The following is a 19,939-nucleotide window of genomic DNA, read 5'->3' as shown; positions in this document are numbered from 1 at the left end:
CCGAAACGTCAGCCTCTCTGCTCCTATGATGCTGCTTGGCCTGCTGTGTTCATCCAGCCCTGCACCTTGTTGTCTCGGATTCTCCAGCATCTGCAGTTCCTACTATCTCTGGTTCCCAAGCCAATGCTTTTTGCCATTAATTTCCAATTGAAATTTTGTGGGAACAACCTAATTGTTGTGGTAAAACACAATCCAAGATTTCTAGCAACAGCCTCTGCGCAACACTGCACTACGTAGATATTTTTAATTAACCTGCTAAGATATGTTCTTGACACATCTCTGCAGCTGGTTGGACGACTGGTCCAGACACAGAAACACTACCACTGTGCAACAAGAGCCCCTACTTGATGGTATAAGTTTGACTGGTTCACACACCAAAACCAATAATATTTTAATGAACATGATATACAGATGTTCTTGATTGCAGCCCACTCCCGAATCTCAAATAAGTGTTCAATTAGTACAATTTACATATTAGACTAGTTTAATTGGCTATGCTAATTGATTGCAGTTTATAAGAACTACTGCTCACCATCCCCAGATTTTTATTTACACATCAGATCCATGCAGTTCTTGTACTACAAACCTACAGGCTTCAAAATTAAATAGAATTTTTGGCTTCTTGTACTAACCATATGAAAATCCAAACAATATGAAAACACAGGACGCATGATAGTACCCTCCAGGCTGCTGGCTAGGTTTAGAAATGTAATAGAATACAGGTATAGTAATGTATAACAGGAGTTTGGGTCTGACAGAAAAATAGTTGTTTAATGTTAAATCCATAGACTGGCTTCACCATTAGCAAAATTGTTAAAATATACTTATAAGCAGGAACTTCATGAGGCATTGTATGACATTATGTGTATTACTAGTACAATTGGAATTGTTTGTTTAAATTACATATCAATTACTATTATAGTGACCCTAGGAGTAAGCATCCATTTTTTAGTTTTATCAGTGGTTGCCAGTGATTCACTGCTTTCACTATGATTCAATGCATTTAAAAGTTCAGACCTGCTGATTTCAAATATTACTTAAAACCTGCAAGTCCAAAGGTTTGAATTTACTGGGAGCTCTTATGGAGGTTTAAAAGTTAGGATATTACCAAATGTTACAGTCAGTTCCTTCTTATCCAGCAGTCAATATTTAGATTCAGGCACTAATATGGTCATATACCAGTTTAAAGAGCCAAATATTGTTAGAGTTCAAATTAACATTAATTTTTCACAATGATGTCTCACTGACGTTCTACATTTCGTGATGAACTGTCACAGAAAGGAACAATCCAAATTTCGAGATTCACGTCAAAATGCCTGATTGGTTGTAGGCAAAATAATCAGAGCCCACGGTAGCTTGGCACTGTTACATAACGTAACCTGGTAATGGTCATACAGTCTTTAAATCTCAACCACATCTTGCCATCTTAGTACAATCACACAGGTATGCAGATAAATTGTCGTTAGCAATAGTAACAGTGCTACTTGTTGAAATAATGCCATGTTCCTAAAGGGTTAAACTTGGATTTGTGAATATATCTGGAATTCTAACCATAAAATTTATTCTTACCGTTTCCTCTTTAACTTTTTCTATATGAAATATACAATACGGAGTTTATAAACACCATGCATTAATATGCAATAAAACGAGGTCACATCTGTTTTGGGTGTACTGCACGATTAAATTCTGCATAGATATGACTACAACAAATGTTAATATCAGGTCCGTGTGTTTATATAGGAGGTGCACAACAGTCTACAAACGCTGCCCACAAATTCGAAACGCGCAAATTAAACTATCAAATGCAAAACTTCATAACTGTATATACAATGTAAACATTCTAATGGTTTCTGTTACCCCTTTAAGAGGACATGTGCTTATACTAGTTCTCATAAAACCGACATGTGTGTGAAGCTTCGGCCAAATGTGAAAAAAAAAGCATCTATTTAAATTTAATTGATTACGAGTACATGTGCAATGCATTTTAGCATGGGCTGGTGTTTAAACGGAGTTTAAATTCAGCTAGTCGTCATTTTCGAAAAATTCTTTGATTTATTTTGTAGCAACATTTAGAGAACAGTGGCAACACCTACTGCCTGCCCCTGACAATATGTAAACACAACACGGCATGGAGTACTACTTCTAAGATAGTTGCTTCTAAAATGCACTCACCAAGAAGTAAGCAAAACAGATCCAAGCAGATTAACATGACTTTCTTGTGATCCTTATTACTCAGAGTTGAATTCCCACCATTTCGGTTGTCGGCAGGCATAGCTTTGTCGTATTTGTAGCTCTGCATGTGTGGGACTGTTGTAAAATCCGCAGCCGAAATGATTAAATAACTTCTTTTTTAGAGTCTCTCGCCTACGGTATTCCTATCGGACGTTCCACCTATTACTAAACTCGGTGCTTTTGTTTCAGCAACTTCAGCCCAAAACTTCGTCCCGAAAGGAAAAGTTGGCTGTGGAATGTGTAAACTAAGGAATTTGTGAAAGTAACAAATTTATGATCCTCTTCTATATCGGATAAATGAATGAATGAAGAGGTTTCGCTTTAAAAGGAAAACAATCCCTTTGCCGACACAATACAGCGCTGCACTAATGTGATGAATGTGGTTCCTTTCTTTCGTGTGTTTGCAAAAAGCTTTGGACTCCTGTTTTATTCCTGAACTGTTCTTCAACGTAACCCACTTGGATCAGTTGCCACTCAGTCTCAGCCCCCTTCCTGATGATGATTACAATTTCCTACAAATTTCAAAACACATCGCCTCCCTCAATCAGGCTTAGAGCGCCCCCAGTGATGCCAGAAAATATTTAAGGGAAAGAAGCTGATTTCCAATTGTTTATGAAAACTATTATATTAGAATTTTATTCTATAACAAGGTCACACTGTCCATAAATCCAAATTTCACCGAGATGTAAAAGTCTCCAATCAGTATATTTCTTTCAGATGAAGACAATATGATGAAACCTCCAAAATATTAGTGTGCTTTATGCAAGACACTTCAACACTTTTCAGAAACAGGAGCACCTAAGATCACCTGGCAAGACTTTGATTTTAAAATAAGTGTTTTTGCACTTTGGGATGAGTAATTCACCTCTGGTTGCCTGTTTACAAGGCACAAGTCAGGAGTGTATTTGAATACTCCCCACTGACCTGGATGACTGCTGTTCCAACAATACTCAAGAAGTTCAACACCATTCAGGGCAAAGCAGCCCGCTTGATTGACACCGCATTCTCCACCTTCAGCATTTACCCCATTCACCACATACATAGACTGACAGCAAATGTATACCATCTACAACATACAGTGTAGCAACGCACCAAAGCTCTTATTGTACCTCCCAAACCCAACACCTCCATCACCTAGAACACCACTATCTGGTCAAAATCCTGGAACTCCCTCACAGTACTGCGGGTGGCCCAAAAGTTCAAGAAAGTAGCTCAATACCACCTTCTCCGGGGCAACTATGGATGCACTATAAGTACTGACCCAACCAATGACACCCTCATCCCGACAAGAAATGTAAAAATTGAATTTGCTGCATTTTGACATTACAGTAGAGCAACACCAATTTATTCTAGTTTCTGAAAACATGGACAAACATGAAGTTTCATCTTGGGATGTTACCTCCGTCATATATGTGTTCCTGCATTTACACCAGTTATGGATTAGCATGAATTTTGAACAGTTTTAATCAACTAGGCTTTTAGTCACCTGCATGTAACTAACAATTCCAGTTTTTGACTTTTTTTTATTCTTCTTGCATTATATGTAAAATGCAGTTTCATTTGGCATTGCCACTGGCTGCATAAGGCCTACCCATTAGTATCCAACAATTACCCACATAAGCAAAAAATATTGCAGCACTTCATACAGAAGAAAGGCAAATCCAAATCAGAAAGGAAACAAGGAACAAAAACAAAGTTGCTGGAAAAGCTCCGGCAGCATCTGTGAAGGAAAAAACAGGGTTAACGTTTCGGGTCCAGTGACCCTTCCTCAGAACTGATGGTGGCTGGGAAAATGTCAGTTTATATGCAGAAAATAGGGGAGGAGGATGGGGTAGGGAGTAAAAGATAGGATAGAGCCCAAAGAGAGAGAAGAGCAGTTGGACAGACAAAGAGTTGATAACGATCAGGCTGGGGGGGTGAATAGTTGTAATGGGGACTATTAGTGATCAGTAACAGGTAGTGTGAAATGGCAGGCTATGTGGTGACAAGGCCTGGTGTGTGGGGTAGGGGGCTGGGACATGGGAGAAATCAGAATTCCCAAATCAGAAAGTGTGTGTGTGTAGCCACCCTAAGTTGTGGGTTCTTTAAGAGATTAAATGGTCCAATATGTGTGAAGGTAGAGTGAACAGGATATAAATTAGTTCATCTTTGTGACTATTTACAAGTTACAAGAATAGACTCTACATTAATACAAAGAATGTTGAGAGGACCCGAGCCATATGTCATGCAACATCCTAATTTATTCTTTCACCAGGTCCTCATGACATCATCACAATGAGCAGTGATTATCATATCACCCTAACCCTTGCAGATCTCTATACAACAGAAAGGATACAAAAGATCGGAGCGGAGTGCAAACAATATGAAAGAGAAATAATTCTCAAAAGCTTTTGAAAGCAATGAAAGAAGTAATTAGATGGAGGAAATCAGGGAAAGTATTCCAATGGGAAGGTTTGTTGCAACAGAAATAACAGCTTCAAGTGGTGGAGTGGTGGAAGTGGGGTTGAGGTAAACCAGCAGAGTAGACTTGTTGACAGTTTGTTGGAATGTTCAGCCTTTCCCAGAAATACCAACATGCTAACAATTTACATCAATAAAGAATTATCCAGGGTAATTCTTGGAGTGAAATAGCATTTTGATTCAAAGGTCCTGTGTTCCCTAAATTCCACATTATTTTCTTCTGACTTTTCAGTGGTCCCACTTCAGGTGAAATGGAAACTCCATTAGTACTAAAGATTGAATTTATGGCTTGTTCAAATGTATTTCCAAAACATATATAATGGGCAAAGTACCAGTTATCTGAATGCTGGTGATACTTTCAACCCAGTACTGCATCTTTTTCAAAATGAATGGAACTTTAGATGGTGCTCTTCCAAACCGCAAAAAACGTTTTCTGGGTACCATTGCATCTTATTTACATATGACCTTTTGTCACTTTCTCAAACAGTCAAAACCCTACTTTTTGCCTTATCAACTCAAGGATAATTTCTCACCGCCTCTGCCAACGGAAGTCATATACGATGTCAGGGTTCATGTCCTCACATGTAGCAATCTCCAAATCATCATCAGTCCTGAGCTTGCCTCAGCACATTGACGTCATGCTTTTTGTTTCCACTTTCAATTTCTCACTTGCATACTCTCCACTCTAGCTCAGTGACTGTGAGCTCACTACAGATTACACTCACTTCTGCTGAACAACTGCCAGCGATCCATAGACTTGCGATGTCAGCCTTAAACCCCAATCTGTTTTGTTCTTATTGACTCCTCAGCTCTGATTGCATGGTCCTTCATGGTAGATAGAAGAGGTACATTGGGGCAGAATCCATGTTTCTTGTTACCCATGGGAAGTCCATGTCCGTATGGCCTAAGGATCTGGTGTATATCCATGGTACTATCTGAAAAGCAAGGGAAACCTCTCTGGGGCAATGGACAATACTTACCCATCAGCCAACACTTTGCCTGCTCTGTTTGTTTTCAATGCAACTATGGCTATACTTCAAAAGTACTTACTTGGCTGTAAAACACTTAGGGATAGCCTGATGAAGGGCCTCGGGTCCATGAAAGGCATATATAATACTCATTCTTTCTTTTTCTATTGCTTAGTCACCATCTTTGTTCTCTAATCTGTAAAGTAGATTACAATACTTTCCTCTACATAAAGAGCATAATATATACAATACCTAAACTTTTGTTTTAAAATTTTACTGAAATTGACTCTAATTTAGCTGTGTTTTTAGCTTGGAATAGGGGATGAAAACTATTTATCTTTGAAATAATTGTCAAATCATTTCCTGAGCTTGGGTTTCCCTGCTTCTGGAAGATGTTATGAACTCAAATACAATGTCCTTTATTGAATAACCATCCTAGTAGCCACAGGCCATGTTGGGAGTTACTAGTAAATTAGAAGTTTTGGACATGCAGCTTCGCAGGAAATTAATATTTTATGCCAACACGTAGGAACACAGTAGATAAACATGAAAAATAAGCACCAAATATGAAACACTCTTCTGACCAGGAAGCTAATCCAGCCACAGATCATAAAAAAAATTACTGTAGGGTACAGATTTAGGAGGAAAAGTTCACCAAAATTTCTCCTTGCATTGAAAGGTGAATCGAACAAAACACCAAGATATTTACTGAAGGTCACATCCTGCATTGTACTTGATTTGCTTCTTGACTCACTTCTTGGCATGATAATTCAAAGTTCCCAATAACTGAGAAACAATGTTTTTGACACAGTTTGTTTAATTGGTGGTTATGTAAAACCAAAGAGCCAGGGATGAGATGGTAAAAAGAAATACATTTCATTAGCACTTCCTTATATCTTTCATAAATTACTCCAAGCACTTCAAAGAAAGTGACTTTGATCCTTGGGCTTTTGTTATGTCGGCAAACAAAACAGTTACCTTGCATATGACAAAGACAAATGAGTGAGATCAATGAATAGCAAATCTTTTGTTAGTTATAGGAGGAATGTTGATCAGGACAGCAAAAAATTCCCTGTTCCTCAATAATGTAACTGGACTACACAATTTCATCGAACCACCCACAAAGGCAAAAGAGGTTAACATTTCATCCAAAAGATAGCATCTCTGACAATCAACACTTCTTTCTTGGAGTTCCAGACTAGACTAAGGGCTCAGGTTCCAAAGTGGGATTTGAGTCCATACTTTCTAATTTTATGGCAAACAGTGCTAGAAGTTGAACTATGATCGGTCACTTAGAGTACTTTAACATCTGAAATCAAATCTATGCAACTGATGGAGTGAAAAATTATAACTATTATCTGATAAAGTTTTAAGTGGAAATAAGTTCAGCCATTCTTACAACAGTGAACAAGTGTGCACAGCTATAGTTAATCCCAAACTGGCAGTTTAAATAGAAAACCTAAAAGAAATCACAAATAGGAAATGGGAATGTCAATGCTAGTCCAAGAGGACAGATCTGCAGTTGGAATTGAAGTAAACTGAGATATGAATTCTTTGGGTACTATACAACACTGTAAATGCATTTATGAAAGTACTCTTTGTCCACTATCAAAATTATAAACATATTTGGGGGAAAAAGACATATTTACAACTTTCTGGAAGTAACAGACAATTGAAATTATGATGCCATTTATACTCAACGGTCAACGATCGGGCAGATTGAAAACTGTTTGACTCTCTGTTTAATTATGGAGATTATGGAGATCACATAATGAAAACTTTCGAAAGATCTATTGCGTCAGAAATCCTTTAGCTTTATGAAAATTATGTTTTAAGTTAAGATATGACTGGTCATACAACCTGTCATCACATCACTATGTTAATTGCCTGACAAGTGGTTCAGGAATTGTTATTTCTGTTTATTTGCAATGCACACATCTAGTATCTGTTACAATGAAAGATGATCAATATACGCCACAAACATTTGATTAGTCTTTTGAAATTAGTCTTCCAACTCATTTCTCTTCAGACAATATCTTTTCGAGAAGCTGTTTTGATGGATTAATATTAAGCTAATTGATGGATTAATATTAAGACAATTCTATTGGATTTATCTACACTGCTATAGCACGTTACACGTGATAGTTTTCAAAGATCTTCACAAATGTAATAATTGAGCTGCAATGTATTTTACAGTGGTATGCTATTTTCCAATGATACCAAATGCTGTAACAGTCTTGTCAAAATAAGAAATATTCTTCTGAAGCGAAAGTTGGACAATTACTCAGTCCAATAATCGCTATTCAGGAGCACCCTCTACTGGTAAGAAAGGAGAATAACGCTTGGTACCCTCAATGACTTTTAAATTTTCATTTATTAGAAGCTAATGTTCCAAATGTATTTTGAGTTAACTATTTAGACACTGGAACCTACACTAATTTTTTTTTTGCCTTTTTGAAAATATTACTCTTAACAGAAACAATTTTACAGCAAGGAGACTGCAAAGTTGAAGCAAAATTGAATCATAGAATCCCTAGTATGGAAGCAGACCTTTTGGCCCATTGAGTCCAATATGACATTTTTTTTAACAAGAATCCCACCCAGACCCACCCCCTTACCCTATAATCCTGCATTTCCCATGGCTAATCTACCCAACCTGCACATCCCTCGATACTATAGGCAATTTAGCATGGCCAACTCATCTAACCTGCACATTTTTGGACTGTGGGAAGAAACCAGGGCACCTGGAGGAAACCCACACAGACACAGGGAGAATATGCAAACTCCACACAGACAGTCACCAGAGGCTGGAATCAAACGCAGGTCGCCGGCACTGTGAGGCAGTAATGCCACTATTAAAAATTATTTTAACTTCAAAGATTTGCACTGAAAAGTCATCAGCCTTTTTCTTACAAAACACCTCATATGAAATGAATCATATAGTAACTGTATTATACTCAGTAATAGCCCACAAAAAATGCAGCAAGTTTCCTTGAGTTTTGTCAAAGGCTAGATTTTGAATGTTACCAGTGAGGTATGCTGTCATTCTTTATTCTATTTTTACAACTAATACAACCAAGCACACAGACTAATGTAAATCACAAATGAAAAACAAGTTTGAATTTATTTCTATTCATTTGTGGGATGTGGACATTGCTGGCTGGCCGGCATTTCTTGCCCATCCCTAGTTGCCCTTGAGAAGGTGGTGGTGAGCTGCCTTCTCGAACCACTGCAGTCCTCCTGCTGTGGGTTTACCCGCAATGCTATTAGGGAGGGAATTCCAGGATTTTGACCCAGCGACAGTGAAGAAATGGCGATATATTTCCAAGTCAGGATGGTGAGTGACTTGGGGGGGAACTTGGAGGTGGTGGTGTTCCCATATGTCTGATGCCCTTGTCCTTCTAGATGGAAGTGGTCGTGGGTTTGGAAGGTGCTGTCGAAGGATCTTTGGTGAATTTCTGCAGTGCATCTTGTAGACAGTACACACTGCTGCTACTGAGTGTCGGTGGTGGAGGGAGTGAATGCTTGTGGATGTAGAGCCAATCAAGCGGGCTGCTTTGTCCTGGATGGTGTCAAGCCTCTTGAGTGTTGTTGGGGCTGCACTCATCCACACAAGTGGGGAGTATTCCATCACACTCCTGACTTGTACCTTGTAGATGGTGGACAGTCTTTGAGGAGTCAGGAGATGAGTTGCTCGCAAGGAGTATTCCTAGCTTCTGGCCTGCTCTTGTAGCTACTGTGTTAAATGGTGAGTCCAGTGAGTTTCTGGTCAATGGTAACCCCCAGGATGTTGATAATGGGGGATTCAGTGATGGTAACACCATTAAATGTCACGGGACAGTGGTTAGACTGTCTCTTATTGGTGATGGTCATAGCCTGGCATTTGTGTGTCATGAATGTCACTTGCCGCTTGTCAGTCCAAGCCTGGATATTATCCAGATCACAAACATGGACTGCTTCAGTACCTGAGGAGTCACGAATAGTGCTGAACATTGTGCAATCATCAGCGAACATTCCCACTTCTGACCTTATGATGGAGGGAAGGTCATTGATGAAGCAGCTGAAGATGGTTGGGCTGAGGATATGTCTGCAGAGATGTCCTGGAGCTGAGATGATTGACCGCCCACAACCACGACTATCTTCCTATGTGTCAGGTATGACTCCAACCACCAGAGCGTTTGTCCCCTGATACCCATTGATTACAGTTTTGCTAGGGCTCCTTGATGCCACACTCATCGAACGCAGCCTTGATATCAAGGGCTATCACTGTCACCTCACCTCCAGAATTCACCTCTTTTGTCAATGTTTGAATCAAGGCTGTAATGAAATCAGGAGCTGAGTGGCCCTGGTGGAACCCAAACCGCGTTACTGAGCAGGTTATTTCTGAGCAGGTGCTGCTTGATAGCACTGTTGATGACACCTTCCATCACTTTACTGATGATCAAGAGTAGTCTGATGGGGCAGTAATTGACTGGGTTGGAATCGTCCTGCATTTTGTGTACAGGACATACTCGGGCAATTTTCCACATTGTCGGGTAGATACCAGTGTTGTAACTGTACTGGAACAGCTTGGCTAGGGGAGCAGCAAGTTCTGGAGCACAAGTCTTCAGTACTATTGCCAGAATGTTGTCAGAGCCCGTAGCCCAAGTGCCAGGCTATGACCATCACCAGTAAGAGACAATTTAACCACCGTCCCTTGACATTCAATGGTGTTGCCATCACTGAATCTGTATTTAAAATATGATGAGTGTTTACAATCGGTCATCACATCACTGATGTCAACCGCCGTGACATGTGGCTCAGGAATTGTTATTTCTGTTTATTTACGATGCACTCATCTATTATCTGTTCCAATGAAAGATGGACACCAAACTTTTGATTTGTCTTTTGAATTTAGTCTTCCAACTCTTTTCACTTCAGCCAATATCCTTTTGAAAAGCTATTTATGAACTTATCAATACTAAGGGCGAGACAATGTCTTAGTGGCATTATCATGGATTGTTACTCCATGAAACCCGGGTAATGTTCTTGGGTCCCAGGTTTGGATTCCGCCATGGCATATGGTGAGATTTGAATACTATAAAAATCTGGAATAAAGAATCTAATGATGACCATGAATAATTGTCAGGGGGAAAACTCCTCTAATTCATTAATGCCCTTCAGGGAAGGATATTGCCATCTTCACCTAGTGTGGCCTATATGAGACTCCAGACCCACAGCAATGAGGTTGACTCTTAACTGCTCTCTAAGCAATTAGGCATGGGCAATAAATGCTGTCCTAGCCAGTGATGGCCTCGTTCCATGAATGAATGAAAAAAAAACAATTGCAAGGATTGCATGAAAACTGGTCACAATTATTCCAAAGAACAGGTGTTTTTCAGTATGCGAAAGCAGTTAAAGGACTTTGTATTGACAAGCTTATTACAGTAATAATGGTTTATATTCTCAAAATGCTTTAGGTTCATTAATAATAGCCTTGTGGCATTAGTCAACAAATTTGGTGCAGTTAGTGGGCCTTTTTCTAAAAAAAATAAGCACATTATTTTGTCTTGAACACAACCTGGTTTAAGCATTGGTTAGAATAATTTGTTTGGATTTGAAGCTTTAGAAAAAATTAAAATGAAGGCCATATGTTTAATTCCTAGTTTAAAGCAGTTTAATTACCTGGACAAATTCAAAGAAACTGGGTCTTTATATTTAAGAATGAAGCACAGGTTTAGGATTGATTTGATCAAGGTTGATAAGCTCACAAAAGGACAAAACTGTTTTTGTGTTACAACAGTTGTTTCAAATGAATAGGGTAAGGAGGGTCTGGGGTCAGTTATAAATCATACATAGGTAAAATTTGCTTAGATCAGTTCCTCCCAAATTATTTTCCATTGTGGCCCCATTTTAATGCAAACAGCAACAGAACAGGGAACTAATTTTCAGTATATGATTCATAAGTTTCCCTGCATTCAACATTCACTGGATCCTTTCCCAGAGAATTGTAGGTCTGTGAAATAGTTGCCAATTCAGCTGATTGATGGTTTGCTGTCTTCCTTTAAGCAAGAGCAAGACTTGTTTCTGGTTGAGGTGACTTCACGTCTTACGAGCTAAGGCTAGGGCCATCTTAATTATTTAAGGGGCCAAAACAATATCAAAATTTTCTCTGCTCCTATGATGCTGCTTGGCCTGCTGTGTTCATCCAGCCCTGCACCTTGTTGTCTCGGATTCTCCAGCATCTGCAGTTCCTACTATCTCTGATTCAAAATTTTCTTCCTCTAATTAAGTGAAGACAATGACTTACTGATGTTGTTGTTAGACTAGTAATCACCACAGCAGATGATGGAATTTGAATACAATTTTTAAAATCCGGAATTAAATCTAAAAATAACTGAAATTGTGTCACAAAAAAAACCAACCTTGTTCACTAAGGCCCTTTAGTGAAGGTGCATTCCATCCTTACCTGCTCTGGCCTACACGTACCTTCATACGCACAGAAGTGGGGCTACAGGGAGAGGCCCAATAGGCTGGGGCTATTTTCCTTGGAATGTCAGAGACTGAAGGGTGACCTTATAGAGGTTTATAAAATCATGAGGGGCATTGATAGGGTGAATAGACAAGGTCTTTTCCCTAGGGTGGGGGAGTCCGAAACTAGAGGGCATAGGTTTTAGTTGAGAGAGGAAAGATTTAAAAGGGACTAAGGAACAACTTTTTCACGCAGAGGGTGGTGCATGTATTGAATGAGCTGCCAGAGGAAGTGGTGGTGGCTGGTACAATTACAATGTTTAAAAGGCATCTGAATGGATATATGAATAGAAAGGGCATAGAGGGATACAGGCCAAATGCTAGCAAATGGGACTAGATTTATTTAGGATATCTGGTTGGTACGGATGGGTTGGACCAAAGGGTCTGTTTCCATGCTGTACAGCTCTAATGACTTTATGACTCTAAATAAAGACAGTATGAATACAATCTCTTAGCATTCAGTGAACCCAAATTGATATGAGAAAGCTGACTCTTCACAGGTCAATTTAGCAGTTAAAATGTAAAGAACCTTCCATAAAGACATCCTGTAAAGTCTACCATAACCTGCAAATTATTTTTGCATCACTATAGCAACCATACTTTGGCAAGACAGAGTCAGGGGCCCTGGAGAAAGATAATACACATGTACACTACAGAACTCCACTGAATTGTTTAGCACTGCAATCTTGGAGGATGCTTACAGTTTGCTCAGTGAAAGGTCTTGTTTTAGTATAGCTGTCAATTACTTCAATATTCTGCATCTGTGTGTGGGTTCCTGACAGCAAATATAAACCAGATTTAGAGAGGATATCACATTTCCAAAGAGTCTGCCTGCTGCTGTCATTTTAATCAACTTGTCTCAACATGCTGTGGCTCACCACCAGTGGGACTTAAACCTGGACCTTCTAACTCAGAGGTATGTGTACTACCAATGCCTCACATACACTCAGTGTATGCTTGTCTAGATTGCAAATAGTACAGATTGAGAATTTGTGCAGTACGAAACCATCATGACTATTTCCAAGAAAATAAAGAGACAGCTGCATTATTTGTTGTCTGTGGTCATAGGTCAGAACATTCAAGTCTGAAATCCTTTCCTGTTTTAAAGCAAAAGTTCTCGAAAAAAAGAATGTGAAACATAGGTGCAGTCAATTGAGCTTATATCTGGGGAAATCCTACAGCTGAAAGGCTAAATGGGGTGGTCACAAGGTCTTTAAATTAACTTGGGTGGGGGAAGAAGAGGGAAGGGGAAGGCTCAGGAGAAGTTATATTAAAGTTTTCAGAGCAAGTAATAGGACAGAAAGTATGGAAAGGGTCAGGAATTTAACTTCTGGCACCACATATAAGGAGACAACAATGAGAAGGTGGCAGTCAACACAAGACTGAGGGTACTATACTTAAAAGCATACAGTGTATGAAACAAGGTAAATGAGCTTGCAACAGAGATTAAAATTGGCAGGTACGATGTTGAGGGCATCGCAGAGGCATAGTTGCAATGGGATAAAGGGCTGGGAACTTAATATCCAAGGACATGCATCATATTGAAAGGACAATCAGATGGTCAGAGGGGGTGTGGTTACCTTGTTAGAAAGAAATGAAATTAAATCAAAAGCAAGAATCGCTTTGGTTTGGAAGGCATAAAATCTGTGGGTAGAGTTGAGGAACAACAAAGGTAAAAAGACCCTAATGGGAGTTGTACACAGACCCCCTACCTGCAGTCAGGTTGTGGGGCAGAAAATAAATCAGGATTAGAAAATGCATGGAAGAAAGGCACTGTTACAATAATCATGGCAGGATGTCTTCCAATATGTAGATTGGGAAAATCAGTGCATCCCAAAGAAACGTCTACGAGATTTTTTTTTAAGAGCAGCTTGTGCTAAAGTCCACTAGGGAACAGGCAATTCTGGATTTGGTCATGGATAAAGAGGCAGACTTTATTAGGGAGCTTAAGGTTCAGGATTTTCTTAAGGTTAATACATAGTTTCAGTTAGGGAGATGAATGCAATGTTAGCATTCATTTCGAGAGGATTAGAATACAACGGCAATAACGTACTACTCGGGTTATATGAGGCTCCAGTTAAACTGCATTTGGAACACTGAGCAGATTCAGGCCCCTGATCTAAAGATGCATGTTCTGGCATTGGAGGAGATCCAGAGGAAGTTTACAAGAATGATCCCAGGGTTGAAGGGCTTGTCATATGAGACGCAGTTGTGGAGTCTGGGTGTGTACTCAATAGACTTTCGCAGACAAGGGGGAATCTGATTGAAACTTACAGAATACTGAGAGGCCTGGATACAGTAGACGTGAAGAAGATGTTTCCACTAGTTGAAGAGACTAGGACCCGATGGCACAAACTCAGAGTGATAACCCATTAAACTGAAATGAGGAGGAATGTCTTCAGCCAGAGGGTGGTTCATGTGCGGAACTCATTGCCACAGAAGGCAGAGGAGGCTGAGTCACTGCATGTATTTAAGATAGGCTCTTGATTACTAACGGGATCAAACATAATGGGGAGAAGGCAGGAGAATGGTGCTGAGAAACGCATCTGCCGGGATCAAATGACAGAGCAGACTCAATGAGCTGAATGCTCTAATTCTGCTCCAATATCTTAAGGATTAAAGTGGGCAAGTATTGGATGATGTATTGCTCTCTCCCTATCAGAAGGGCCTCAATCACCTGCCTTATAATCCTAAGAACAAAACACTAATGTTATGTTACCTGATAGAGTCTGTAATATAAAAGCTGAGGGCCAGAAGAGCTCCTGTGACACAATCGTGTATCCCTACCTCTGATCAAGGAGACTCTTGTTCAAGTTCCACCTGCTTCAGAGATGTGTAATGACATCTTGGAACAGGCTGATTTAGAAAATATCTAAAAGCTGAGGGTTGACATAACCTTCATAGCCACAAGCATGCATGCTCTAGCATTTGCCTCTAATTCCTACTGCAACAGGTGATGCAGTCACACACTGCACCTATCATGTTAAGGTACCTGTTCTTCAATACCTTTGCACTGCTAATGCACATCAACTTCAGTACCAATGAACAAAAGTAAAAAAATGTAATAAATAAACCCACACTTCTTTTCAAAATTTTTATTTTTGTACTGACAAATGCACAAAATATGTAATGAATTTTACCAAACACTGGTTTAATCAAAGTCACCACTATGCTCCAATTCCTGTGAAACACTGGAGCATTTTAGCTTCAGAACTGAAGCTTCATTCTAACTAATACACAAGTGGAAACTGATTTTGTCAGATACAGGGTAAATTTGCAAGACTTTGCTCCTGGCACAGAGCTTCACTCAACAAATGGAAAATCAGGCAGCACTGGGCTTAACACGCCTAACTCGTGGCCTCTTGATTTTCCTATAATAGAAATTAATTACCAAAACACCAGGAGTACATAAATTAGACATATTTATCTCCATGCCCAATTCTCTGATCCACACCTCATCAAGCGAGGCTCTGAGCAGAGTTTCAATGCATAAAATGTACGCTCATACTTATCAGTTTTGGTCTCAGCAAACAGCAGCAAAATATCTGCTCACTAAAAACAACTCTTATTTCAGCTACACAATTAACAGTCTAATATTCTATATTGGTCACAATGAACCATAAACAAACCAGAAGTTATTTCTGTTTTGCAAAGTAATTCTTGCTTTTTTCTACATCGGGTGTGATGGTGTCAGCACCAGGTTTCCAATTAGCAGGACAAACTGCAAGAAAGGAAAGTTTAATCAATATTTATTAAACAGCTGGCTTTATGAAGAATGACCATATTATGAATTTCAACACCATTATTAGGAAATGGTTAGGAAAGTAAGTGGTTACAAAATAAACACATTAAAGTTCATTAGCCCACACCCGCCAGTCAGAAGCAAAGATGGTACACCAGCCAGTGCATGGTTTATCTGCTCACTTACCATTTTATGTTTGAGCCAGTGCTGGCTTCAGCACAGATGGAGAGACAGAGTGAGGAAGCTAAGCAGCAAATTTAATTCCAGCAAACAACACCTTTGTTGTCATAATTTGAAGGTGCACCTTGATCATTTACTTGTACTGTTTTAAATGGAGCACTGCATGGCATCCTCCCACTGACTGCTCATCCTTCTCTCACATGGCCCGATAACGTTCAAACTGCTTGCTCATCTCAAAAATGCTCACCTCTTCTTCCTTACCAACATCTAGTGTTTGTAGCAAAATTGGTAGAGCTGTTCCATAGACTAGTTAAGCAACAGCCTGATATAGTCATACACTCAAAATTATATATTACAATGTCCCAAACACCATCATCACTATCCCTAAATAAATTCTGCCCCATTCGTGGTGGAACAGTGATAAACATCAGAAAGGGAATTGCCCTGGGAGACCTCAAAACTGAATCTGAACCCCATGAAATCTCACTGCACGATGGCAAGGAATTCCCCCTCTTCTTCCCCTCCCCATCACCAAGTTGATTAATTAGTACTCCTTCATGCTCAACACCACTTTGTCGAAGGACTAAAATTGCCACGGCACAGATGTCCTCTGGACTTTAATGTTCATCACCAAGATTAGCTTGGGAGCACCACTACTGATGAAGCAAGCTAAGACCTAAAGGACCAGCTGCAAAACTGGCTCTGAGAGTGGTGAGGGAACCCGAAAGAGGGAAAAATATACCTAAACTCAGCCTCAAATATACCTGTCGCAAATACAGTTTCCATTTCAGAATTACTATGAGTTACTTCCACACAATCCTTGTGGAGTGAAGTCCATCTTCAGATTAAAGATAACCTGCATCATGCTGTGTGGCACTACCAAAATTCTAAATGGGTAAGACTATGAATTCATCTAACAACTCAAAACTGGGCATCCATGAGATGCTACTGGTCATCAGCAGAATTGCGTTCAATCGCAATGTGTAATGTCATGGTATTTTATGTACTCAACCAGTATCATGAAACCAGGGATCAACCAGAGGACATGCCGGGAGCAGCATCACGCATACCTAAAAATGGGGTGTGAACCTGGTGAAGCTACAATTCAAAACTATCTGCATGCCAAACAGTGGAAACTGCATGCAACAGACAGAGATAAGCAATCCCATAATCAGCCAATCAGATCTAGGCTCTGCAGTCATACCAATCCAGTTGTGAATGGTGGTGTACAATGAGGCAACTAACAGGAGGTGGAGGCTCCACAAATATTCCCGTCCTCAAAGACAGCAGAGTCCATGACATCAGTGCAAAAGACAAGGCTGAAGTAATTGCAACAATCTTCAGCCAGAAGTGCCAACTGGATGATTCATTTGGTCCCCCAAGATTCTCAGCATCACAGATGCCAGTTTTTAACAAATTTGATTCACTCCAGGGTAATATCAAGAGACCGCTGAAGGTACTGGATACTTCAAAGGCTATGGATCTTAGCAATATACCAACAATAGTGCTAAAAACTCATGTTCCAGAACTAGGTGTAGTCTTTGCTAAGCTGTTCCAGTACAGTTACATCTACCTGGCAAAGTGGAAAATTGCCCAGTAATGTTCTGTCCACAAAAAGCAGGACAAATCCAATCTGGCCAATTTCATACCCCGATCTATAATTGGCAAAGTGATGGAGCAGTTGTTGAAAGTATTGTTAAGCAGCAACAGCAAAGGGACAACCTGCTCACTGATACTCAGCTTAGGTTCCACCACTTGGCTCTTGCCTCATTACAACCTTGGTTCAAACATGGAGAAAGGAGCTGAACTCCAAAGGTGAGTTAAGAGTTACTTCCCTTGATATCAAGGCAGAACTGGAGTCAGTGGGAATTGGATGAAAACTCTCCACTGGTTGATGTCTAGCACAAAAAAAAGGTTGCTGTTGTGGTTATTGGAGGTCAATCATCTCAGTCCTAGGACATCAGTGCAGGAGTTCCTCAAAGCATGTCCTAGGTTTGACCATCTTCAGTTGTTTCATCATAAGGTCAGAACTTGGGATGTTTGCTGATGATTGCACAATGTTCAGCGCTACTCACAACTCCTCAGATATTGAAGCTGTCCATGTCCATATGCATTGAAACCTGAACACTATCCAGACTAGGGCTAATAGATGTTTGTAGCACTCATGCCACACAAGTGCCAGAAAATGGCTCTCTCCAACAAGAGGCCATCTAACCATCACCCCTTGACATTGAAAGGCATTAGCTTTGCTGAATCCCTTGCAAATCAATATCCTGGGGGTTAGAATTGACCAGAAACTGAACTGGACTAGCCATATTAATTCTGGGGTTCAAGACCAGGTCAGACACTAGGAATTCTGCAGTGAATAACTCACTCCCAGTCTCTCCAGTGCCTGTCTACAAGGCTAAGTCAAAAATGTGATGGAATACTCTCTACTTACCTGGATGAGTACAGGTCCAACCACATTCAAAACACTTGACACCATCCAGGATAATAAACAACCCAATCAACTGGCTTCCGTCCCTGCTGAAGTAGGGAGTGTACCAGCTACACAATGCACTGCAGCAAGTTGCCATAGTTTTTCCAACAGCACCTTCCAAACCCGCAACCCCTACCATCTAGAAGGAAAAGGGCAGCTAATACATGGGAACACCATCACCCGCAAGTTCCCCTCCAAGTCACACATTATCCTGACTTGGAACTTGTGCACCACTCCTTCACTACTGGTGGGTCCGAATTCTGGAACTTCCTTCCTAAAAACACTGTAGTGTCCCTACACCTCAATGATAGCAGAGTTTCAAGAATCAGATCATCACCACCTTCTCTCAGGAAATTAATAATAGGCAATAAATGCTGGACTAGCCAGCAACACACACATCCTGTTTGTGAATAAAAAAAAACCTTAGAACTGACATGCTGACCTCTGTCCCTGCAGCTCCAACAATGTTCAATTTTTTCTGCCTGCCTTTCCCTCATCACCCAAAAATTCAACTGTATTTTCTGATCCTGCCCCCAAGGCTGAATCCCCTCCCTCATCCTGAAGACACTCAACCTCCATGTCTCACACCCCAAAATGTTCAACTTTCTTCACCCACCGATAATGCTTAACCATCTCCCATGCCAAACCCTAACTGAATCCCCCACCCTCACAGTGCAGACTCTCTCCCTCATTCCTGATAATGCTCACTCCCATCACTCCTTCACCAACACACTCCTGAACAATATTGACTCTTCCAACATCAACCACATACAGTCACTGATTCTGGGAGGACAGTCAGGTGGGCAGCTGCACCCAGAGGACAGGCAAGAAGAGGAGAATGTTTATGTGCTCACTGACAGATGACGGTAGGTATTTTCAGGTGGAGGGGTGAATACTGCACATATTGCTGGGATGGGTGGGGCTTATGAACATTGCCAGGAAGGAAATAAACTACAACTACTGTATTTGCTGCTCACAATGCTGTCTCCTTTACACTGGCAAGACAAAATGCAGACTAGTTAACTGCTTTGGGGAACATTTCTGCTCTATCCACAGAAATGACCACTGCTTTCTAGTTAATTACTATTTTTGCTAAACCACCTTGCTCCCATGCTAACATTTCTGTCAATTCTGATGCAATATTCCAACAAAGCACAAAATAAGGTCAAGGAAAACTTCATTTTCTGCTTGGGAACTTTACAGCCTCTAGGATAACAAGGTGTAGAGTAGGCCAAGCAGCATCAGAGGAGCAGGAAGGCTGACGTTTCGGGCCTAGACCCCTCTTCAGAAATGGGGGAGGGGAAGGGGGTTCTGAAATAAATAGGGAGAGAGGGGGAGGCGGATAGAAGATGGATAGAGGAGAAGATA

At 40.3% G+C, this 19,939-nt stretch overlaps 2 protein-coding genes across 4 annotated transcripts in view; both read right to left on the bottom strand.

Annotated features, from left to right (window-relative positions):
* The window catches only part of plpp3 (phospholipid phosphatase 3), a 201,428-nt gene extending 198,746 nt beyond the window's left edge, over positions 1 to 2,682 (bottom strand). The window contains exon 1 of one of the 2 annotated variants that reach the window (XM_048602230.1): positions 2,173 to 2,682. In XM_048602230.1, coding sequence (XP_048458187.1) covers positions 2,173 to 2,299 — 127 coding nt within the window. In that variant the 5' untranslated portion in view covers positions 2,300 to 2,682. The remainder of the gene's footprint in view (positions 1 to 2,172) is intronic. The other variant, XM_048602231.1, reaches the window with a different exon arrangement.
* Positions 2,683 to 15,250: 12,568 nt separating this feature from the next.
* Positions 15,251 to 19,939, bottom strand: part of LOC109916603 (peroxiredoxin-1-like) — a 39,895-nt gene continuing 35,206 nt past the window's right edge. For both annotated transcript variants that reach the window (XM_020516327.2, XM_048601853.1), the window contains exon 7: positions 15,251 to 15,891. In XM_020516327.2, the coding sequence (XP_020371916.1) occupies positions 15,806 to 15,891 (86 nt within the window). In that variant the 3' untranslated portion in view covers positions 15,251 to 15,805. The remainder of the gene's footprint in view (positions 15,892 to 19,939) is intronic.

This window comes from Rhincodon typus, chromosome 10 (assembly GCF_021869965.1).
Source record: "Rhincodon typus isolate 14 chromosome 10, sRhiTyp1.1, whole genome shotgun sequence".
NCBI classification, from domain to species: Eukaryota; Metazoa; Chordata; class Chondrichthyes; order Orectolobiformes; family Rhincodontidae; genus Rhincodon; species Rhincodon typus.
Note: the sequence above shows the minus strand (reverse complement) of the source record. Positions and strands in the feature narration are given on the sequence as shown.